General features: G+C 46.0%; 2 protein-coding genes across 3 annotated transcripts in view; one reads left to right on the top strand and one right to left on the bottom strand.

Annotated features, from left to right (window-relative positions):
- HSPB11 (heat shock protein family B (small) member 11) overlaps positions 1-3,690 on the bottom strand; it is a 5,603-nt gene extending 1,913 nt beyond the window's left edge. Inside the window, exons 1-4 of the mRNA XM_044300437.1 lie at positions 3,477-3,690; positions 2,922-3,028; positions 1,658-1,726; positions 815-858 (exon numbers count right to left, since the gene is read on the bottom strand). Of these exons, the coding sequence (XP_044156372.1) occupies positions 815-858; positions 1,658-1,726; positions 2,922-3,028; positions 3,477-3,577 (321 nt within the window). The 5' untranslated portion in view covers positions 3,578-3,690. The remainder of the gene's footprint in view (positions 1-814; positions 859-1,657; positions 1,727-2,921; positions 3,029-3,476) is intronic.
- Positions 3,681-23,302, top strand: LRRC42 (leucine rich repeat containing 42). 2 transcript variants are annotated; one of them, XM_044300433.1, is made up of 8 exons: positions 3,681-3,782; positions 6,030-6,481; positions 6,792-6,923; positions 10,731-10,849; positions 11,593-11,681; positions 17,901-18,014; positions 19,671-19,755; positions 22,595-23,302. In XM_044300433.1, the coding sequence occupies exons 2-8, from the start codon at positions 6,030-6,032 to the stop codon at positions 22,852-22,854; spliced, it is 1,251 nt and encodes a 416-aa protein (XP_044156368.1). In that variant the 5' UTR covers positions 3,681-3,782; the 3' UTR covers positions 22,855-23,302. The 2 variants fall into 2 exon arrangements, with proteins under 2 accessions (XP_044156368.1, XP_044156369.1); XM_044300434.1 differs by having other exon boundaries at positions 3,720-3,795.

The following is a 23,302-nucleotide window of genomic DNA, read 5'->3' as shown; positions in this document are numbered from 1 at the left end:
TATGTGTTCTGTCAGTATCTTGGACTCCGTTCCTGCTATCTGGCACTGTACATCTGGGTAAGGGTGGAGCAGTTTCTGAAGCCAAGCCCAGGAGTGGATAAAAATAAGAGATGAAATGGTATCTGTCCTTTAGGCTACGTCCACACGTGCTGAAAAATACAGCAGAAACTTCCACAGCAGTTTTTCTCTGGTTCCGCGGAAAAAAACGCGACAAGAATTGCATGTATTACCGGTGGTTTAGCAGCAGAAAAGGCTATGAACGTCATCATTTTCATTGCAAGGGGTGAAATCTGCTGGGGAGATCCTAGCATAAATTGAAATGCTGCAGATTTCAAATCCGCACCGCAGGACAATGTATACTGCACTTTTTGTGCGCAGCATTTGTTAAAATCTCTTCCATATTCACCTTACCAATCCACAGCCGCCTGTGTTCCAAAGCGGCTACTGTCCCTGCTTCTCTCCACTTCCTGGGAAATGCCCGTCCAGCTGGCTGAGGCAGGTCACCACATCAGGCAGTAACTGGCTGAGCTGGCATCACCTGCCATTCCCTGGGTGTCGACCCAAGACTAGAAGTGGAAAGCAGCAGTGGGGAATCAATGAGGTGAATATGGCTTTTTTATTGTTATTCCCAGGACAACCCCTTTCATTAAAAGCTTTATCAAAAGCTCAATGTGTTCATTTATACCCTAAATTTCGGTAATACAGTGAAACTATATAAAATGAACGTGCCTTAAGAGATTCCCCTGATGCCCGGGCAAATCAGAGACACCCCTGAAGAAGAGGTCCAGCACACAGTACATATGCTCGTACTTACTGCGATCTCCTCTGTCTGGAACTGTTCTTCCACATGCTCAAGGTCTGGAATGAAGAATGGTCACGTTACATAACGATAGTATTAATTTGTTCTAGCGGGTTTACAAGAAAATGTGCAGAACGCACTGGATTCAAGATTAAAGAGAAGCTGTCACCTCTCCTGACATGTCAGTTTTAGTAACTACTTGCATTCCCCATGTAATAACAATTCTGGAGCATCTATTCCTATGACTCTATGTTGTGCCATTCCTCTATTATTCCTGCAAGAAGTTTACAAATAAATTGCCAGCAGTCTGCAGTAAAGGTACTGCTGAACGTTGTGGAAATCATTCCGTATGTCATCTGCAAATGGATCCCATTGACTTGAATGGGGCTGCGAACCGATCTGTGCGGACAATAGTAGGACAAGCTTCATATTTTTGAGGACTAGAAATGCGGAAACACAGATGCGGACAACATACTAAACGTTGTCTGCACATTTTATTCGCCCATAGAAATAAATGGATCCGCATCTATTCCGCAAAATGCGGAGCGGATACGGATAAAATTATACGGTCGTGTGAATGTACCCTTAAGCATAGTTTTATTATTTTATTGTACTTTCTCCCTTTGGGAGGGCTTGTCTTATTTACCCCTAAGACCCCTTCTCAAATATTCTATTGGACCATTCTAAGTTAATAGAGCTGCTCTCTTATTTGAGAGTTCCTCCATTAATTAGCCAGCAACCAACATCTGTCTGTCTGGGCATTACATGGGCAGCCAGTGGATTCCAATAGGCATCATCACCATGTAATGCTTCATTTTTCCCTGAGGTGAGCTGTAAGGAAATTGAACACTTGATTACCTCTTTCCACGCACGTCTCAAAATTTGTCGGTTCTTTGGATGCGCTGGTGTAGATTTTTAAGCTTCGTACTAGAGAAGAATGAAAAGAGTAATGACACATTAAAGGGGCAGTCTGGCCATAGAGCTGACAACCCCTTAGGTCCTAACCTGTGACCCCTGAACATAAAAAAAAAAAAAAAAAAAAACACCAGTTCATAGTTCTGCCACTGCTCCATTCCCCACAGGACCAGGAAGAAGTCCCATGACCGCTGCGAGCAAACAGGCCTCAGCAGCGACAGAGGCTTGAATGCTACGTCACAACTGTGACAGCTTGGTCACGGAACCAAGCCAATTCCTGGTCCTGCGGGGTCAGAAGTGGCCAGCAACTGAGCACCCGAGGGACTGTGGACAGGTGAGCAGTGTTCTTTTTATGTTCAGGGCACAGGTTAGTTCCCCAGGGGTTGCTGGCTCCAAGGCTGGACAACTCCTAAAAAGGGGTTCTCTAGGATTTTTATATCGATGGCCTATACTTAGGATAGGTCACTGAAGTGAAAGGTATCCTGGGACAATTTCATATCAAGGAATAGAAACATGATTTATAGACTTAGAGATCTTTTTACTTATATCTATCCTTTACATTGGTCATCAATCTGATCGTTGGGTCCGACACCCGGGACCCCCGCCGATCCAGCTGTTTGAGAAGGTACCGGCGCTCACAGTAGCACCACGGCCTTCTCACAGCTTTCCCTAGGCCGTGTGACGTCACATTCATCGTTCGCGTGTCCTAGGAGCAGCTCAGCCCTATAGAAGTGAATGGGGCTGAGCTACGATACCTAGTACAGCCGCTATACAATGGATGGTGAACAGGGCACCGGTGCCTTCTCAAACAGCTGATCAGCGGGGTCCCTGGTGTCAAACGCCCACCTATCAGATACCTATCCACCACTTTCGGGACTTTGTTTAGGAAATAGGAGTGGATTCCACCGCTGGGACCCGCACCTATCAGACAATGGCGGCATATCCTAGCGATATGCCCTCATTGTCTCAGATGAGAGAACCCCCTTTGCAGCACAATGTCATACCATGTCACTATCACACACAAACATGGGACCTTTCAGTGTCTGATTTGGGGAGGAGGGGGAGTTTCCCCATGTCCTGGACCGTCACCTGACAACATGGGTGCTTGATCCCCTGTCCCTGACGGACGGAGCTGGTCGCACACGTGCAGTCCCTCTCTGTACTGTCTGATATCCCATAGTAATGGAGACTGCTCTGCATAACTTACTTAATGAGCTGTCAATGATGATTTTTCCAATCTTCTGTAAGCCATTCATACTGATAATGAATTCCTGAGGGAACGTTCCTGTCGTTGTCCAAAACGTCTCTGGATTTCTAGAAAGAGATGCAGAAATTCTGTACATTGGTGTCAACCAAGCTGATCAGCACCCGGAGACACATTTAGTGATCATGCGGAGGATGGGGGTCTCGCCTCTGAGATCCCCAGCGATCAAAACTTCTGCTGGGTCAATCATTTCCGCTTGTAGCCCCTGTTTCATCAGTGTGTCAAAGTCTATCCTCATTTACCACCATATTTCAGACCGATCTGCATTAGAAGACACCATTGATCCCACTGATAAACATGGAGCCGTTGCCATAGTAACCAATCACATCAGTACTTTTATTTTCGAACCTGAACTAGAAAAATAGCAGCTCTAAGCTGATTGGTTGCTATGGGCAACAGCCCCGCCCAACTTTTCATACATGAGGGGAGGTCCATTATAAGAGGCTCATTTACAGTTATGTCCTCCGTCCTGAAGACTCGGGTTTCTGCACAACTCACCCGTCAATGATGTGCTCGGCCGGGTGTCTGTCATCGCTGGAAGTGGCCAGAGACACCTGCGCTCCGGTCGAGCTCAGGCACAGGTTACCCGCCCGGGTCATGTCGCCAGCGCCAGGCAAGTCCGCTTTTCAGGCTCGCCGTCTTGTTGCTATGGCGTTACTAAGAAACCAGAGGACCTTTTTCTTTTCTTCCGGAAATGATGTCACATAACCCGGAAATGCTCTTGCCCTTAGTTCTTCGCGCAAAGGAGAAGAAACGTTCCATGTGACTAAAAGGTTCCGGACGGCTGTGTGACCGGGGACAGAGGTGAATTACAGCGGTTTGTAAGCTCAGTGGTGGCGGCGGAGGGATACAAATACTCACCCTTATAACTGAGCCATAGTGTTAGGTAGGGGCAGACTGGGAACATAAAGTGGTTCAAATTTACAAAGTGCAGCACAGAATAGTGTCCCAGCAGAACTAAGTACCAAAGTGCAGCACAAAATACTGCCCCAGCAGAACCATATACCACAGTGCAGCACAAAATACTGCCCCAGCAGAACCAAATACCACAGTGCAGCACAAAATACAGCCCCAGCAGAACCAAGTACCAAAGTGCAGCACAAAATACCGCCCCAGCAGAACCATATACCACAGTGCAGCACAAAATACTGCCCCAGCAGAACCAAATACCACAGTGCAGCACAAAATACTGCCCCAGCAGATCTAAATACCACAGTGCAGCACAGAATACAGCCCCAGTAGAACCAAATATTACAGTGCAGCACAAAATACCGCCCCAGCAGATCTAAATACCACGATGCAGCACAAAATACAGCCCCAGTAGAACCAAATACCACAGTGCGGAATAAAATACAGCCCCAGCAGAACTAAACACCACAGTGCAGCAGAAAATACTGCAAGAAATACCACAGTGGTGCTCAAAATACTGCCTCAGCAGAGCCACATACCATAGTGCATCACTAAATACCTTCCCTTCTGCGATGACTAGTACCAGCTGTCTCGTTCTGTCCTCCTCCTCCAGTTGTCTCTAATTCAGATATAAGGTGGCGGGCTAAGACTTGTTTCACATTTGCGTTTGATATTTCCGGCAGACTGTTCTGGACGGGAACAGCCTGCCAGATCTGTCACTGCCAGGCGCTGCTGGAATTCTGTCTGACCCCTTAATTATAATGGTCAACCAGACACAGCGGTTCTCGTCACGTTTGCTGGGTTGTGGCGGGACCCCGCTGGTCCCCATCATAGTGAAATGGGCCGGCTGGTGTCAGGTAGCATCTGGCAATGCCAGATCCAGACATCTCCGGCAGGCTAACGCAAATGTGAAACAAGCCTATGGGTATGTTCAGATGGAGGATTTGAGGCTCGGGTTTCAGCGTGGCTTCGGTGCCAAAAAACAAGTCAAATCTGCTCTGAATCCGCCTCCCATTACTTTCATTGGGAAGCCGCTTCACGGCTGAGGGTTTTCAAGACTGCAAAGAATGTACAGGTCCATTCTTTGTGCGGATACCACGTGGACCCCTCCAAAAGTGGCAGCAAGTGTCTGCTCGCAGGATCTAAACCTAGAGCAGGTCCATATGAAAACCCGCTGCACAGAACAGTGGTTTCTGCCGTGGGATACGCAGGGGATTGTCACAGACAAAATCGTCCGTCTGAACATACCCTTAGGAGGTGAGACACCATTCACAGCACTAAGCCAAGACTTACCGACAGCATACTTACTGGTCTTTAAGTGCTAAAATACATACAGGAGAATGCAGCACTACACACCTAATACATCCGGCGATGTCTCCTCTGATGTGGACGCTCTCTTTCCTCATTCAGCACAGCACAACTTCTTTCAGTCATGTCACCTTTCTGCAGAGTTTCCTCACTTTTCCGTCATCCTCCCCACATTCTCAACACAAACTCCCTATTAGGGATGAGCGAACTTGTGTTTCAAGTTTGGTGTACAAGGTTCGGGTTATCTAAGAATTACGTTATAGATTCCGCTACCACGGACCATAAGTTATGGCCCGTGGTAGCAGAATCCATAACTGAATTCTTAGATAACCCAAACTTTGTACGCCGAACTTGAAACACAAGTTTGCTCGACACTACTGCCTATCTTGGTGTCCCAGCTGTGACATCCTGCTAGAACCGCCATACTGTGCCACAAATACTATACTGCATTAGTAATAATTCCCCACTACAGTGGCAGAATTACCGGGCGTCCTAGTGGATGAAACCACCTGCAATACAACATTTATCACCTTGTCTGTAATAAAGAATATTTATAATCATAGCTATGAAAATGGAGATAGAGTTGAATTCAGGAGTAGACCTGCGGTCGCTGGCCAACGTCAGATTGTTATGTACCTGGCTGGCAGCCATGAGGAGGGTTTTGGTGGCCTCCTGGGTATTACTGTAGCTCACCTAGAAATTTTTCTGCAGGGTCAATAGCCAGTTCGCCCCCGATGCTCGGACATGGTCTTCAAAGCTGTGTGTGTGGGGGTAAGACATTTGTGAATCCTATATAATATCTTCTATATATTTTTTTTTCCATTTCATATTTAGATGTCACAATTTCCGGACCATCGGGCAAATGAGGACATTGGGCCTGTCTATGTGCGGGAGAAAGGTCATCTGGTATTGGCAGGATCTCATTGTGCCCATATTAAGACTCCTCCTGTTAGGCTCTTCTCCAAAAGTTTTTCGGTGGAACTGCGCGTGAATCAAGGGGACACTTGTAAACCTAAAGAGAAGCCTTTTATTTTTACATACACGGAGCAGGGAAGCCTGCGGTACTCAGCCAAGCCCTTGTTCACCTTGGCTCTCGATCTCATCGCGGATAATATTCAGCATGTTGACTCCCTGCTTGGGTTTCCTGAGCAAGTCGCAGAGAGACTGTTCACAGCCGCTGACGCCAGGCAGCAGTTCTGCCATCCCCAGACTGGCCTTGTAGCCCTTCGCAAATTCACAGAGGCCTATGAAGACATGATGCTGTCATCGCTGTGTCTGCGGGGCAAGTACGTGTTCATATTTTATAGCTGGGAAGCACCAAGGAAAACTGGTGAATACGATTCAGAAGTATTTGGGTTACGTTCACAGTTGCGGATCTGGCAGTGAATAGTAGAGTCTGGTAAACTCCGGCAGGGAAAAGCCTGTCGGATCTTGCAACTACATATGTGAATGTACCATAAATAGTACTTGAATGTGATAAATAATAGGTTTAATAAAATAATATCATGCACAAGATGATGGAGAACTGCTGATTTATGTTGTTTATTGTGTAACTATATAGTGGGTTGTGTAATAATTTTTGTGTGTCTTGCACAGGTACTTATTGGTTTCCGAGAAGTTGGAGGAGATCAAATCATTTCGTGGTCTTCACAGCTTGGACTTGTCATGTTGTAAACTGGGGGATGAGCATGAGCTGCTTCGACACCTTTCTTCTGAAGCTATGGACAGGTACGACAGCACGGTGGCTCAGTGGTTAGCACTGGTGCCTTGCAGCGCTTGGGTCCTGGGTTTAAATATGACCAAAAGACAACATCTGCATGGAGTTTGTCGGTTCTCCCCATGCCTGTTTGTGTTTCCTTTGGGTACTCTGGTTTCTGCCCAGACTCCAAACACATACTTCCTGAGCCCCACTAGGGACCATGAGTGATGGTTATGTCTGTAATGCCCTGCAAAATAAGTTGGTGCTATATAAACAAGAGAAATAAATAATAGTTGTACACCTTTTTGTCTTGCGTAGGTTTTATAGGCCATGTGCTATACTGTAGATGATAAAGACGTTATCTTTCTCATCTCATTAAGGCTGAGTTCACATATGCGCTTTGAACTCTGGCAGTCTGTTCTGGCAGAGGAACAGACTGCCGAAGTTCACTGTATCAGGCATAGCCAGATACCACCATGCACCGCCAGATCCCCATTCACTATCGAGATCCATCTGGCTTTTGGCCGGACGAAAAATGCTGCGTGTAGTGTTTTTTTTTTTCCAGTGGAAAACTGGCATGGTATTTAAGATACAGTGAGGCATTTATTAAAGAGGACCTTTATTTTCATAGCTTCATACATTCCCCATGTAATAACAATTATGGAGCATCTGTTCTTATGGCTCTATGTTGTGCCATTCCTTTATTATTTCTAGATGTTATGAACTGCTAGCAGTCTGCCGTAAGGGTACATAGGGGTGGTAAGAAGTTGGGGTTGTACCTGCACAGTGGCGGGCATACGGTCGTGTGCAGGGGCCCTAAGTCTTTTGTCCCATTGGTTTGCACTTGAAAAATTTGCACAAATGACTGTAAGAAAAAAGTTGCAACTCTAGCTCTTTCAACGCAAAGAAATGCGCAAGTTCCCCCTTAAAACAGATGGGGGAAAATAAACCTGGTCAGGAGTGGAGTAGAAGTAAGACTGTTTATGCTTCTAATTCAGGCAAAAAGAAAAGGCGCACCAAGATAAATACATTGGAAATAAGGCGCAAAACAAAGACAACTCCAAAATTTGTCTAAGAATAAAAATGAGATGAACAAAGCACGAATGCCTCTTAGACAGGTGCAAAATCAGTTGGTGAATGAGACTTGAAGGGCGCAGACACTATATTAAATGTGCCCCAGTGAATCTGGGACACCAGAACAGACTGCCGGAGCTCAAAGCAAATATGTGAACCCAGCCTAATAAAGCAGGTGGAGACAGGGAATTGCGTGGTCTGACTTGAGTAAATAGAGATAGACTAGGTGCTGGAAATACATGGCCTAACATGTATAGCTTTATGTGGCATTTTCAAGCCCCTTTGGATTTTTTCCTCTACACAGAGCCTAGCTGCGGTGATGCTTTGCAGGGTTAAAACTAAGGCGCTAGGACTCCTTTATTCTAGGGGTCAGATAGTGATGGTATATCCTAGTAGTGAAAGCACTTTATGACTGGTTTCAAATGACTAGAGTACATCTGCTACACATAATCCCCTTCCCCCAATGGCTCTACTGAACCAAACTTAAAGGGAACCTGTCACCGGGATTTTGTGTATAGAGCTGAGGACATGGGTTGCTAGACGGCCGCTAGCACATCCGCAATACCCAGTCCCCATAGCTCTGTGTGCTTTTATTGTGTAAAAAAAAAACTATTTGATACATATGCAAATTAACCTCAGATGAGTCCTGTCCCTGACTCATCTCACATACAGGACTCATGTCAGGTTAATTTGCATATGTATCAAGTAGTTTTTTTTACACAATAAAAGCACACAGAGCTATGGGGACTGGATATTGCGGATGTGCTAGCGGCCATCTAGCAACCCATGTCCTCAGCTCTATACACAAAATCCCGGTGACAGGTTCCCTTTAAATCTCCCAAAAATCTCCTGTAGATCAGTATGGCAGTCGAAGTTCAATTTATTAGATCTGCTGGGGATCTGAGCATTACATCTGCTATATGAATGGCTTCAATATCATCATATGACAGCCATGTGAAACCGTGGCTGAAAGAGCTTAAACCCCTTTGGCATTGCTTAGAGAATTCCCTTACTGGAAATATGACATAACATTAAAGGGCTTGTCTCACTTCAGCAAATGGCATTTATCATGTAGATAAAGTTAATACAAGGCACCTACTAATGTATTGGGATTGTCCATATTGCCTCCTTTGCTGGCTAGATTCATTTTTCCATCACATTATACACTGCTCCTCTCCAGGAGTTATGACCACCCTGTAAATCCAGCAGCGGTGGTTGTTCTTGCACACTATGGCAAAAAGCAGGGGTCTGTGCGCTCTCCTGCAGTCCCGGCCACCAGAGAAGCCGGCGTTTTTTCCTATAGTGTGCAAGCACGGCCACTGCTTCTGGATTGCAGGGTGGTCATAACCCCTGGTTATGAGCAGTGTATAAGGTGATGGAAATCCATGAATCCAGCCAGCAAAGGAAGCAATATGGACAATCACAATACATTAGTAAGTGCCTTGTATGAACTTTGTCTACATGATAAATGCTATTTGGTGAAGCGAGACAACCCCTTTTAAAGTGTAACTGTCATATTTTTTTTATTTGCTAGTTTATTAGAACTAGGCGTGTATACCTGAGTTAGTCTGTCAATGATTGTCAAAAGACCTGCAATTACCATTATAATAACAGCTTTCAGTAATGTCCTCTGTCCCTTTCCACTGGTCCCTTAAAAGACAGTTGCTATGGCTTGTCTGTCTCCAGCTAGGAAGACAGGAAGACGGAGGGGCGGTCCTCCACACTGCATGCCTGTGTTTTGCCAAATCTCTATAGCTTGCCGAAAGTCTATAGTGGAAGTGACGTGCTGCGCAAGCGCACAAGCGTACTTCAGCGAAGCATTCCTGCAGCCTCCACTGCAGTAGTTCGCACACCGCGCGTGCGCATATTTAAGGGTATAGATTTCTTAAAGTGACAGTCATCTCCATTAAAATACAGCTCCGCCGCCACCCCCCCTCCCCAGCGCTCATTGATCTACATTAATTTGTACCCTCGCGGGCTCTCTTTGCTCGCCACGCATCGGGCTCGGCCTCGCTGCGCTCGGCATTTAGTAAAACTAACTCTATGCCGCCATTGATAGTAAAGAAGGAAATGGATGGTAAAGAAAGAGACTATCCATCTCTTTCTTTACCATCCATTTCCTTCTTTACTATCAATGGCGGCATAGAGTTAGTTTTACTAAATGCCGAGCGCAGCGAGGGTACAAATTAATGTAGATGCTGTATTTTACTGCAGGTGACTGTCACTTTAAGACAATGATTCTGATGATTTGTGGAAGTGCGCTTGTGCGCTTGCGCAGCGCATCACGTCACTTCCGCTATAGACTTTCGGCAAGCTATAGACTTTCGGCAGAACGCCTGCATTAGGCTTCAGAGTGAAGGAGGCGTGTCTCTCAGTAATCCAATCTGATTGGCTGGCAGGAAGCTGCTGGCTACAAGTGTGTATGTGAAGTGAGGGAAAGCAGTTTTGGCCTCAGAGAACTGGCAGAGGAGCCATCTTGAGAAGATCCTCATATTGTAAATGTTTAAACAGCCGTAACTAAGAGAAAGACTCAAGGAAAACAGTGGTATGTGATGAAACTAAAGATTTATTTATGCATAATGAAGAGTAGAAGAGTATATTGACTGGAGTTCTTGTTGCAGCAATGATTTTTTTTCATAACCATAGCAATTGTCGTTAACAGTCGTAAATTCATTTGCATGGTTAACGAGCTGTAGGTTTATGACCCGGTATAACTGGCTTAACTTGTTATGTTATCATCTCTCATGTTTCTGTCTTCACAGCCTGAGAGAGCTCTACCTAAAGGATAATTGTCTGTCTGATATTGGGGTCAGGAAGATGACGGCTCCTGTCCGAGTGCTGCAGAGAGGCCTTGGGAATCTGTCACTTCTGGACATGTCATGTAAGTCATTTGTTTGTACTGTCCAAATTCAGGCGGAAAAAAGTTTAATATTTTAGAATTGGTTTATTTCTGATTCAATCATATTTTTGTATGTTATTGTATTTCCTGGTCCCCCAGAGGCTTTATTCCTGGTCCCTCTCGACACACAGGAAATGACCACTCAGCAAATCACTGCGAGTAGTGAATGGCTGAACGGTCATCTCCTGTGTGTCAAGAAGAACCAGGATGCAGAGACCGGCAGGGGACTGTGAAGCATTGGGACGGGAGTGTCAGGGAATCGATGAGGTGAGTATGGAACAGTAAATGGTGGTCTCCAATGTAAAAGAATAAAGGGTCAATCCAGTCAGTAGCAAGGCAGAAGTCACGACCATCAACTGTACATACATATGGACAGTGTGTAATAACTCATGGTCCTTCATTCATCCTTGCTGTGTTCTGGATGATCCAGTGCTAGGACGATACCCTGTGGCAGAAAACCTTGAAAGCTGGAGGTACAGAAGGTTGGAGGTTACATTTTGCAGACAGTCTTTAGGAGTACATGTTGGTTCTCTACCATGCACTCTTCCATAGCTCCTACACGTGCATTGCACGTGTGGTGAAACATAAGGAAACTGTAAATCCACGTGCAGTAATGTAACTAAGAGAGGTTCGGCCATGTCTGCAGCAGCTGTCAAGAACTGCACATTTAGAATTTCAACAGAAAATACTTGTACGTCTCTGAACTTTTACTATCTCTCTTGTAGGTAATCCAGAGATCACAGAGACGGGGGTGACCTTCCTGCTTGTATTCAAACAGCTTCGATACCTGGACATTTCTGATGCAGGTGTGCAGGTAAAATATTCCCAAGCTGACGACATAAGCCTGTGAGAGGCACCCACCACCATCCAGCCTTAGAGGAGTGCCATATTGGTGCCCTGTTCTGGGCAAATGGGATGAAAGTTTGCCTAGTAAAGGGATCCATCCACCTCAAAGATTAGTACACCAGAACATACTTCCATAAAGACCCTTTCTCGCTCGTATCATTGGGGGAACACAGAAGACCATGGGGACACTAAGCAAAAAAAAGTCTTAGCTCCTCCTCTCAGCTATATCCCTCCTGCAGACACTGAGCTAATCCGTTTTAGCTTAGTGTCCGTAGGAGGCAGACATTTTTTCTGCAGGGCTGCAGGTGGGCTCTCCTAACCTGTTTTTCCCCACACTTGAGGGGGGAGACCAGCGGGGCCTTAAGCTTGCTGCTCGTTCCCCACCTCTGTTACCCGCCAGCTACAGTGTCACCTTGGCTACTACTTCTGGAAGTCCTCCCGAGCCAGTCCAGGCAGTCGCATGTCTCCCTAAGCGGCTGCCGCATTTCTATTCTAGGCATCTGTACGTCCGCTCCCCGCCTCCTTGTTTCCCAGTGCACCTCGCTCCCTCCCTACATGGCATGCCCATGCCTTCGCCCCACCAGCTGCCTAATAAGCTCTGCCCCTGCCTTCTGCTTAACCCCTTCCTTGCCTCAGTACTGCTGTTGTCACAGGTAATGGGGAGGGGAAACACCAGATAACACACAGAAGGAAATAGACGGGAGTCTAGGCCTTAAAGCTAAGAGAGAGGGATGGTGACCTCCTAGGAATCCCTAGACCTCTCCCTCACTCCTGCCAATATGAGTAGACCTTAAGGTGGAAATACTCATACTCCAGAACCTTATCCCTGGAGGCACTGGAAGGCCCTAGGAGTGGTGGCAGGGAATGAGACTACTGGTTCTTTCCCAGATGAAGGAACCAGCGTCTCCCTGAGGCCTAGAAAACAACAAACACAAGCGAACAACAAAATGCCCTTAGCATAAAGAAGAATGGAGGAGCAGGAGATCCAAAGGAACAACACACCAGCTCAACCAACTCCAGCAGGAAATATCAACCGCATGGTAAGCAGTGTGAGTCAGAACTAAATAGAGCCTCAGTAATGACCACAAGCTGCACCTGACAAGAGGTGTGGTCATTGCCAAACAACAACAGTGCAAGGAGAAAACAGAGAGACTGTCAGATACCCTCACGTGCCTCCAGTCTCTCAGATCTTCTCAACTCTGTCATGGGAAGGACCGTGACAACTGTGCTGAGAAAAGTGCTTAATGGGCTCTCTGATGAGGCTTACAGGGCTGGTCATTAGTACAGACGGATGTGGGTTCAGTTCCCCTAGCTCTGTTTTGTTAGAATTGAGCTGTATGTAAAAAAAAAAAAAGCTATATACTTATATATTATTAACCCTTGGCGCTATCTGATCCTTCTGAACCTAGTTCCCACACCATTCTGTAGGCAGAATTTCTTCACCCTACCACTGGATACATGCGTCCTATAGCGTAAGGCTATCCCCTGGCACTACCTGCTGGATACCGCACTCCCTGTAACTCACCCTCCTTCTATAGGTGGAGTAATTACATTACCACTGAATTCCGTGAGTCCTGTCACATTCCCTTCCCTCCTTAGGCGGAATATGTGAGCTCACCACTGGACCCTGTACATCCTGTAGCATTACCCTCCTTCCATAGGCAGAGTAATAGCACTACCACTGGGTACAGTACAGCCTGTAGCATTACCTTCCTTCCATAGGTGGAGTAGTTGCCCTTGCACTGGATACCGTACAGCCTGTAGCGATAACCTCCTTCCTAGGCGGTGTACTTGCTCTACCATGGGATACTGTACAGCCCATTGCATTATCCTCCTTCTATAGGCAGCGTAATAGCCCTACCACTGGATACTGTACAGCCCCTGCCATTACCCTCTTTCTGTAGGAGGAGTAATTGCACCCCCACTGGGTTCTGTAAGGCCTATAGCATTGCGCTCTTTCCTTAGGCGGCGTAGTTGCACTACCACTGGATCCTATGCTTCCGGTAGCATTACCCGTCCTTCCATAGTGGGAGTATTTGCACTTACTCTGGGTACTGTACATTCTGTAGCATTACCTTCCTTCTATAGAGTAATTGCACTACCACTGGATCCTGTACAGACTCTCTTTACCCTTCTTCCTTAGACAAAGTAATTGCACTTCCACCGGATACTATATGTTCTGTTGCATTGCTCCCTACGCAGCAGGAGTTATTGCATTAATGCTAGATATCATCTGTCCTGTCGGTTTTCCCCCTTTTATAGGTGGTTTAGTTGCACCGCAGTTGCATACTGTAGATCCTGTAGCATTATCCTCCTTCTTTAGAGTAATTGCACTATCACTGGATCATAGACAGACTGTCCCATTACCCTCCTTCCTTAGGGCGGAGTATTGCACTTCCACCGGATACCATACGTCTTGTTGCATTAACCCCTCCGCAGGCGGAGTAATTACTCTCATACAGGATATCATCTGTCCTGTCTGTTTTCCCCCTTCTATTGGGGGATTAGTTGCACCACAATTGCGTGCTAGAGATCCTGTAGCATTACCCTCCCCCCATTGATGGAGTAGTTGCACAATCAGTAGTGCTTGCACTACCAGTGGACCCTGTACATCTTTTCGGTTCCCCTCTTTCCGTCAGCGGAGTAATTCCACTGCCAATGGAAACTGTTCCTCCTATTACATTATCCGTCTTTCCTGGGTGGAGTAATTGCTTCAACATTGTCTACCGCGACCACTCTAATTTCTTCCTTGGTCCATGGCATCCTGTTCCATGGGTGGCCTATTGGCTAGACACGGTACCTACAATCGCCTTATCCTCCGTCATAGGTGGTATTTTGGCACTACTGCTGGATACTGTGACTGCTGCACACTACCCCCTTCCTCAGGTAGTCTTAGTTTTGATTGGTGTCTGACGCCTACGTGGCAGCCTTGGTCTTCCAGGTCGGCCTGTAGCTCTAACAGGCCGTTGGCATACCTCATACCTTTCCTCGTGCCTTGAGTCCCTGTGAGGAGCTATTTCATTTGGTTGATTGTCATTGGCACGCCGGCGTCCACACTCCCTCTGTAGGTGGAACGTCTACTCTGATTGACAGTTTTCTTCCTTCTCAGGTGGAGCCTCTCCTCTGACCCTAGACGCCATAGTTGTTGCTATCATCTCCCCCCTGTGAGGCAGTCTCTGCGCTGCCCATAGATATTGTGGCTACTCCGGTTCCATGGCTACTACTGCGTGAGCCTTTCCCAGGGGGAATTTTTGCGTTCATCCTTCAACTGCAACTTACATGACACATGGGCAGGGGACACTACATTTATGGTTTTCTCCTCATCCCACTCCTCCATGTGGAGTATCGGCCCCGGCATTCCAGCGGTATCTACACAGCATTCGTCATTCTAGACATGGTGCCTTCTCGCTAGTTGTAGTTGTGAACGTGTCTACATTTCCTTCCTCCACAGGGGGCACTTTGCTTATGTTCTGCCATGACACGCTGCGGCTGAGGGGTTTGCTCACTTCTGCTGGACATTAGTACGTTTTCTGTACCTGGTATAACCTACCGATTTCTATATCGCTGGCTTAGCGCCTTGTTCCTTTTACATGTTCGGCATTGCCTCTACAATCTACTACGGTGACAGCATCAGCGTTCCCTCCGTTTTGCACTTATTCAGTTTGCATATGTGAGTTGTCGTACTGCCCTTGTTGTCACCCCTAGGTGCTGGTTTTCTACTAAGCCGCATCGCCTGCTTCTACTTCTCCCCTTCCGCAGGGCGAGTAGTCGCACTCCCCCACATACTGTTTCTGCCTGCTCGGCTAGTGTTTATAGCCATTGGGTTCTCCTATGCCCCCATTCTGCTGTGGGGTGCCTGTGTGGGTGGTGTTGGTTCTGTTACCAGTTTATTTATTTTTTCTGCGGCTTTGTGGCGTTCAGGGTTCACACTCCCTTCCTGGCGCAGTATTTTTCTTATCTCTGGTTCCTGTCTGCAGCTTCCAATTAGTTCTGCCAGTTCAGGCAGCCTTCCATGGAGTGTCAGACGGCTTCTCCCCTCTCATGGAATTTAAGGTCCTCCACTCTGCGTGCCTCTGCTTACCACATTGGCGTATTCCTGGGAGAACATTCATTATGAAGAAACCCCCTTGGCCGTAGGTCTAAAGGGGACGTTTTTGATCCCGGAAAACACTCCTTCCCTGTCAAGTTACTCCTCAATTTTTGGGCAGTTTTGGATCGGTTCCACTGCCTTGTTCTCTTTGGGTTTCTTTACTTCCTCAATAATTTTTTCGTGTGGGCCATCCTCATGCCTGACTTCCAGGTTCTCTAGCCTTGACTTGTTCGTCGTGGTCCCAATGGAGTGTTCTTCTCTTCTGGCAGTCCGGTATGGTGTGTGGGGTTTTTGCCTTCGGGCATCCCTACTTCTTCCCCCATGGGGGGCAAGTTTTGTCACATCTGCAGTTCTTTGGCCCTTGATATCCAGATATCCATCTTCAGTTCGTCTTCTTCCAATCAGTATTCCACTGAGTTTTTGGGGTTTGATCCATGGGCATCACTCCTTAGCAGACTTCTGGGTCCAAGCTACGTATTTCTCTCCTGTATCTTCCGCAATCGCTCTTTTGCTTCTGGTGACTGACTTTTCTTTGTTCTTGTCCATCTTATGGATATTTTGTGTGCTCTCCACTTCTGAAGCCGTGATTTAGATTGCCTGGGCTGTTCTTTCTTCTGCCCAGCCGTAGCCTCTGCGTATTCAGCCACTCTCTGGCTGGCCTTCCGGGAATGCTTTTCCTGTCCCTTTTCAGAGTTCCTGGTGTGTCTTTCCCCTGCATTTCTGTGCGGGGCCTTAAGACCGGCCTTGGATTCGTTCTGTTCTTGTTCCCTCCCCATGGTACTGCTCTTTAACGTCCCTATGGTCTTCTGTGTCCCCCAATGATACGAGCGCGAAAATAGGATTTTTTGTGCTTAACTGTAAAATCCTTTTCCTCGCGGAGTTCATTGGGGGACACAGCTCCCACCCTGTATGTACATTGCTGGTTCTCCTAGATGGATCCGTCTGGTTCTTGATGATGACCCATCTCCGGTTTTCTTCCCTTTTATTGTGTTCTGTTGGCTTCTCCTGGCTGCTCCTACTGCTTTCTTACAAACTGATTAGCTCAGTGTCTGCAGGAGGGATATAGCTGAGAGGAGGAAGCTAACACAGTTTGTTTGCTTAGTGTCGCCTCCTAATGGCAGCAGCTATAGTCCATGGTCTTCTGTGTCCCCCAATGAACTCAGCGAGAAAAGGATTTTACAGGTAAGCACAAAAAATCCTATTTTTTTCCGAGGCTTAAATATTGATGACCTGTCCTCTAGATAGGTCATCAGTATCTGATTGGTGTGGGTCCGACACCCAGGTCTCCCACTGATTAGCTGTTTGAGAAGGCAGTAGAGTTGCAGCCTTCTCGCTGCTTTCACGAGGACAAATGACGTCACATGGCCTAGGTGCAGCTCAGCCCCATAGAAGTGAATGGGGCTGAGCTGCAACACGAAGCACCGCTGCTATACAGTGTATGGCACTGTGCTTGGTAAGCACGGAGAACGCTGCGGCACTCACAGGAGCGCCGGTGCCTTCTGAAACTACTGATCGGCAAGGGTCCCGGTGTTCTGCCAGATTCCTATACCTTGCCAGAACGCTATACCGGAAGTGACGCGGCCGCACAGGAATCAGCTGGAGGAGGGTGTGTGCGGTGCTGCGAAAGTGCACATCCACTGGACTAGCAAAAAAATCATTGCAGCGCCGCGGGAAAAGGACTTCATGCGCATGTGCGAAACCGTACACCTCACGTGTGCACTTAGGGGTAGGTAGATTTTCCAGCGCTAAATGTTCCATCAAATCTCCCTACCCCTGAGTGCGCACATGCGCACAAATCATCAGGAGCAGTTCATCCTTACCGCAGAGCTGAGTGCAGAATATCGAGGTCACCACATAGCAGAGCTGAGTGCGGGATATTGAGAGACACCAATATCCCGCACTCAGCTCTGCTGTGTCCCTCAATATCCCGTACTCAGCTCTGCTATGTGGTGGCCAAATAGACCAACTTTTACTTTGTGCCCCTTTACATTTGGTCAAGTGAGTTGGGTTGTAATGTGTTGTCACTACAGATGATCCTTTATGTGCAGTCAGAATAGGTGTATATCTCTCCCATCTCTGTGTTTTGGTTCCTTTTAGGATCCTGCTGAGACCTGTAAAAAAATACAGACAAGAACGGGCCTGCTTCATTCCAAGAAACCCTTAACCCAGTTTGATCATGAGGACTGCAAGACTCAAGGCTGGGCCGAGCAGGTAGCTGTGCGCAAAGCCTGCTGTTCTTTTCTAACCGCTCTCCTGTGTACATTGTGACTCTGTTTACTTGGCTAATAACAACCAAGCGCAGTAAAAACTGAGAAAACAGATAGCACCTTGTAGCACAGGAGACGTATCCTCTCTGTACAGGGGTTGGAATCGAATGTACAGTATAAGGCTACATTCACACGAATGTATTTTGTTTCCGTGTCCGTTCAGTTTAGGTTTTTTTTGCGGATAGGATGCTGACCCATTCATTTCAATGGGTCTGCAAAAAAAGGACAGCACACCGTGTGCTATCCGCATCCGTATGTCTGTTCCGTAGCCCCGCAAAAAAGAGAGAACATTTTCTATTCTTGTCCGTTTTGCTGACAAGGATAGGAATTGTTACAATGGATCCGCAAAAAAAACGAATACCATACGGAACGTCATGTGTTGTTGTTTTTTTTTTTGCGGACCACAAAACACGGTCGTGTGTATGTAGCCTAAACAATAGATCTCGGCAGCCCGATGTTACAGTGAGATTTAGACCTCATGCACACGACTATGTATTTTGTGGTCCACAAAAAACGGATCTGCAAAAATACCGTATTTTGCGGAATAGAACAGCTGGCCCCTAACAGAACAGTACTCTCCTTGTCCGTAGTGCAGACCATAATAGGACATGTTCTATTTTTTTGCAGAACGGAAATACGGACATACAGAATGCAGTACCTTCAGGTTTTTTTTTATTTTGGTTATGGACCCGTTGAAATGAATGTTTCCATATACAGTCCGCAAAAAAACCCAGAGCGGACACGGAATGAAAATACATTCGTGTGCATGAGGCCTTATCATGAAGGCAATTTTTGATGCCCGCTTTGCTTGAATTGGCATCGGCCTAACTTATCATACATTGCACGTTATTTGATAAATTTGGCATATTTTTAAGATAACACTTTTGTATAGAGGCGTTACTCCAGTTTTAATCCACCCCCCAACAGAGTGAGATTGCACCATTATTTGATTATTTGCAGTGTTGTTGTTTTTTTTAAAGTCACATACGATACGTCTAATATACCTACTTGCTAAACTAACCACTAGCTAACTACTTTCCCTTATTCACATAACGTAATGGGGCTATGCTCTACCTAATCTGCAGGCCTCAAAGCATACAGTGAGAAAAAGGTATACTGACGTGTACCTGCCTGGCGGAGGTGTAAAGGACTCTCTGTGTACTATTTCTTATGGGATGAAGGTGCCGACTCCCCTCACATTACTAAAAAGCCCCCAACATCACCCACCGATGATTACCTGCCATCTGTTTCATTTAGTGTTGACTGTGTTCCACTTGGCTCCATTAGGGAACAGCTATAATCAGCACCTACAGTTTACCTGCACAGTAGTCTGCAAATAAAGTGTAGTCTGAAACACACACCTCCTGTCGTACAGAGTCTTGGTCCACTGTTCCGTGCCTCCTCCATGCTTTATACTGCAGCTCTGATTGGCTGCACAGGTGAAAGTCAGTGCGCATTCAGATGATATCCTCCACAGCTAGGAAACAATGATTAAAAAATTAAAGCAGTTAAGTGACCAGTGAATTATCTTTTGCCAGATGAGCTTGATTGACTTGTAGGATCCACTTTAATTTATTTATTAATTTTTTTGCATTTCCAGCTTTTTTGTCAGTGGGATCAGTTGGTAGTGTCTGCCATTAAATCAAAGAAAATCCCAGCATCCAGAACAGCAGCTCAGCAATTCTGTGAGTATATTAAAAAGATAGCAATCTAGATGTAGTGAAATTCAGGTAGATTGGACATCTGTAAACACATACATAGATAAAGGGCATCTGTCAGCAGTTTTGTACCTATGACACTGGCTGACCTGTTACATGTGTGCTTGGCAGCTGAAGACATCTGTGTTGGTCCCATGATAATATGTGCCCGCATTGCTGAGAAAAATGATGTATTAATATATATAAAAAAGCCTCTAGGAGCAACGGAGGCATTGCTTTTACTCCTAGAGACGCTGCTCTCTCTGTAACTGCTGCGCCCTCTGTACTTTGATGGACAGGGCCTGACATGATGATGTTTTTATTACCTGGCCCTGTCCATCAAACTGGAGGACGCTGCAGCTGCAGAAAGAGCAGAGCCTCTACGTGTAACGGCATGATCAGCTGGTATTGAACTCAGTCATAAATCTGTATGCAGAAGCTCACCCTAGTGTTGTCTACAGGCAGCCATAATTTTATCCCTTTTAAAGGGGTTGTCCAAGTTATTTTTCTGTTCTTTGTATGTTTCTAACTAATCAAATGTAAAGGCTTTACCATGCACTTACTTTATCTCCAGTTGCTGCTTTCTCAGATTTCACTGAGGGTCACATGACCTGTGATGTCAGCTCCTCTCCCTGCTCTGATGATGATTCGTGCACCAGCCTGAGAGAGCAGATATGTGTCTGGCTGCGCCCCTCTGCACTGCCATCTGCTCTCTCCCTGGATACTTTAAAAAAAAAATTAACCCCTTCAGTAGCACAGACTCAGGGCTGAAGGCTTTACTGAGTAGCTGCAGGCAGTAAGGAGACAAATGCTGGGCACAGGAGCTGACAGACTAGAGGGGTTCTGCAGAGCATTGCACAAGAACAGGTAGGGGGAAGATCCTGTGTGTATCAGAACTTGTAGTTCTACACGTACAACATGCTGCTGAGTCTCCCAGCAGTCAGACATGTCACTCAGGGCAGCTCTTGTACAGGTCCTTCTCAAAAAATTTGCATATTGTGATAAAGTTCATTATTTTCTGTAATGTACTGATAAACATTAGACTTTCATATATTTTAGATTCATTACACACCAACTGAAGTAGTTCAAGCCTTTTATTGTTTTAATATTGATGATTTTGGCATACAGCTCATGAAAACCCAAAATTCCTATCTAAAAAAATTAGCATATCATGAAAAGGTTCTCTAAACGAGCTATTAACCTAATCATCTGAATCAACTAATTAACTCTAAACACCTGCAAAAGATTCCTGAGGCTTTTAAAAACTCCCAGCCTGGTTCATTACTCAAAACCGCAATCATGGGTAAGACTGCCGACCTGACTGCTGTCCAGAAGGCCATCATTGACACCCTCAAGCAAGAGGGTAAGACACAAAGAAATTTCTGAACGAATAGGCTGTTCCCAGAGTGCTGTATCAAGGCACCTCAGTGGGAAGTCTGTGGGAAGGAAAAAGTGTGGCAGAAAACGCTGCACAACGAGAAGAGGTGACCGGACCCTGAGGAAGATTGTGGAGAAGGACCGATTCCAGACCTTGGGGGACCTGCGGAAGCAGTGGACTGAGTCTGGAGTAGAAACATCCAGAGCCACCGTGTACAGGCGTGTGCAGGAAATGGGCTACAGGTGCCGCATTCCCCAGGTCAAGCCACTTTTGAACCAGAAACAGCGGCAGAAGCGCCTGACCTGGGCTACAGAGAAGCAGCACTGGACTGTTGCATGTCATTCGGAAATCAAGGTGCCAGAGTCTGGAGGAAGACTGGGGAGAGGGAAATGCCAAAATGCCTGAAGTCCAGTGTCAAGTACCCACAGTCAGTGATGGTCTGGGGTGCCATGTCAGCTGCTGGTGTTGGTCCACTGTGTTTTATCAAGGGCAGGGTCAATGCAGCTAGCTATCAGGAGATTTTGGAGCACTTCATGCTTCCATCTGCTGAAAAGCTTTATGGAGATGAAGATTTCATTTTTCAGCACGACCTGGCACCTGCTCACAGTGCCAACACCACTGGTAAATGGTTTACTTACCATGGTATTACTGGGCTCAATTGGCCTGCCAACTCTCCTGACCTGAACCCCATAGAGAATCTGTGGGATATTGGGAAGAGAAAGTTGAGAGACGCAAGACCCAACACTCTGGATGAGCTTAAGGCCGCTATCGAAGCATCCTGGGCCTCCATAACACCTCAGCAGTGCCACAGGCTGATTGCCTCCATGCCACGCCGCATTGAAGCAGTCATTTCTGCAAAAGGATTCCCGACCAAGTATTGAGTGTATAACTGAACATAATTATTTGAAGGTTGACTTTTTTTGTATTAAAAACACTTTTCTTTTATTGGTCGGATGAAATATGCAATTTTTTTTAGATAGGAAATTTGGGTTTTCATGAGCTGTATGCCAAAATCATCAATATTAAAACAATAAAAGGCTTGAACTACTTCAGTTGTGTGTAATGAATCTAAAATATATGAAAGTCTAATGTTTATCAGTACATTACAGAAAATAATGAACTTTATCACAATATGCTAATATTTTTAGAAGGACCTGTATTCACTCCCTAAGCAGAGAAGGGGGGGGGGGGGAGATTGTTCTTATTGCAGGTAAACAAAAGGGCCAGAAGAGAACAATGGAAATCAGAAAATATAATTATGATTAGCTTATTTATATATTGCTGGATATATTGCTGCCCATCAGATTTACAGTGCTATATATATATATATATATATATATTTTTTTTTTTACTTGGACAACCCCTTTAACTGGCTGTGTGAATGGAATCAGAATAAGCTGGTGAAAAAAACATGTAGTGTATGTCTAAAATAATGGGTTGCTTTTATAGATGGAAAAGATAAGGTAAATCGTGATGATGCGGAGATGCCAATCTTAAATGATTCACCTGCTGCCACCACAAAGCACCTACAGTTCTACAGACCCGAGGGGGTGAAGAATCCTGCCCCGGCTGTATCTTACTCAGGACATTATCCTGTGAAAAGGGCTAAGGAAGAAAAGCATCTGGAAGATACGGCTTCCTCTCAGCCGGCAAAAAAGTCACGCGTGACTCTTACAACAGAGGACTGGGATTTACTGAACTCTTACTGAGCCGTCTGTAATCCACACCACTGGCCTGGAGACCGGAGTACTTGTGGCAGTGGAGCTACTGCAGCCTGGAACTACAACTCTCAGTATGTTTCAGTCTGGTGAGCCTCCGGTTGCAGACATAACAGTAGTTAATCAGATATTCTTCTATTTCTGAAGTCTGGATAGAACATTTGCACTTTGAGACATGTTAAGCCACTGCTATTTATTCAGATTTACAGGACGGACTTGACTGAATGTGCACTTCATAGGCTTTACTGTATCGACGGAGTTGGATAAAGCTCATATGTATGTTTTCTCTATTTTACTTAGATTTTTGTTTTCTTAAAATCAGGAGGTTGTCACCTTCTGACAAGATGTGAAAAAAAATTCTACTCTTAAGGCCCCCTTCACACGGGCGTCGTGGGTGAGGGCCGGATGCGTTCAGGGTGCATTGTGGAAAAATCGTGCG

The sequence above is a fragment of the Bufo gargarizans genome, chromosome 7, assembly GCF_014858855.1.
Source record: "Bufo gargarizans isolate SCDJY-AF-19 chromosome 7, ASM1485885v1, whole genome shotgun sequence".
NCBI lineage: Eukaryota > Metazoa > Chordata > Amphibia > Anura > Bufonidae > Bufo > Bufo gargarizans.
This window is presented reverse-complemented; position numbering and strand designations above follow the sequence as displayed.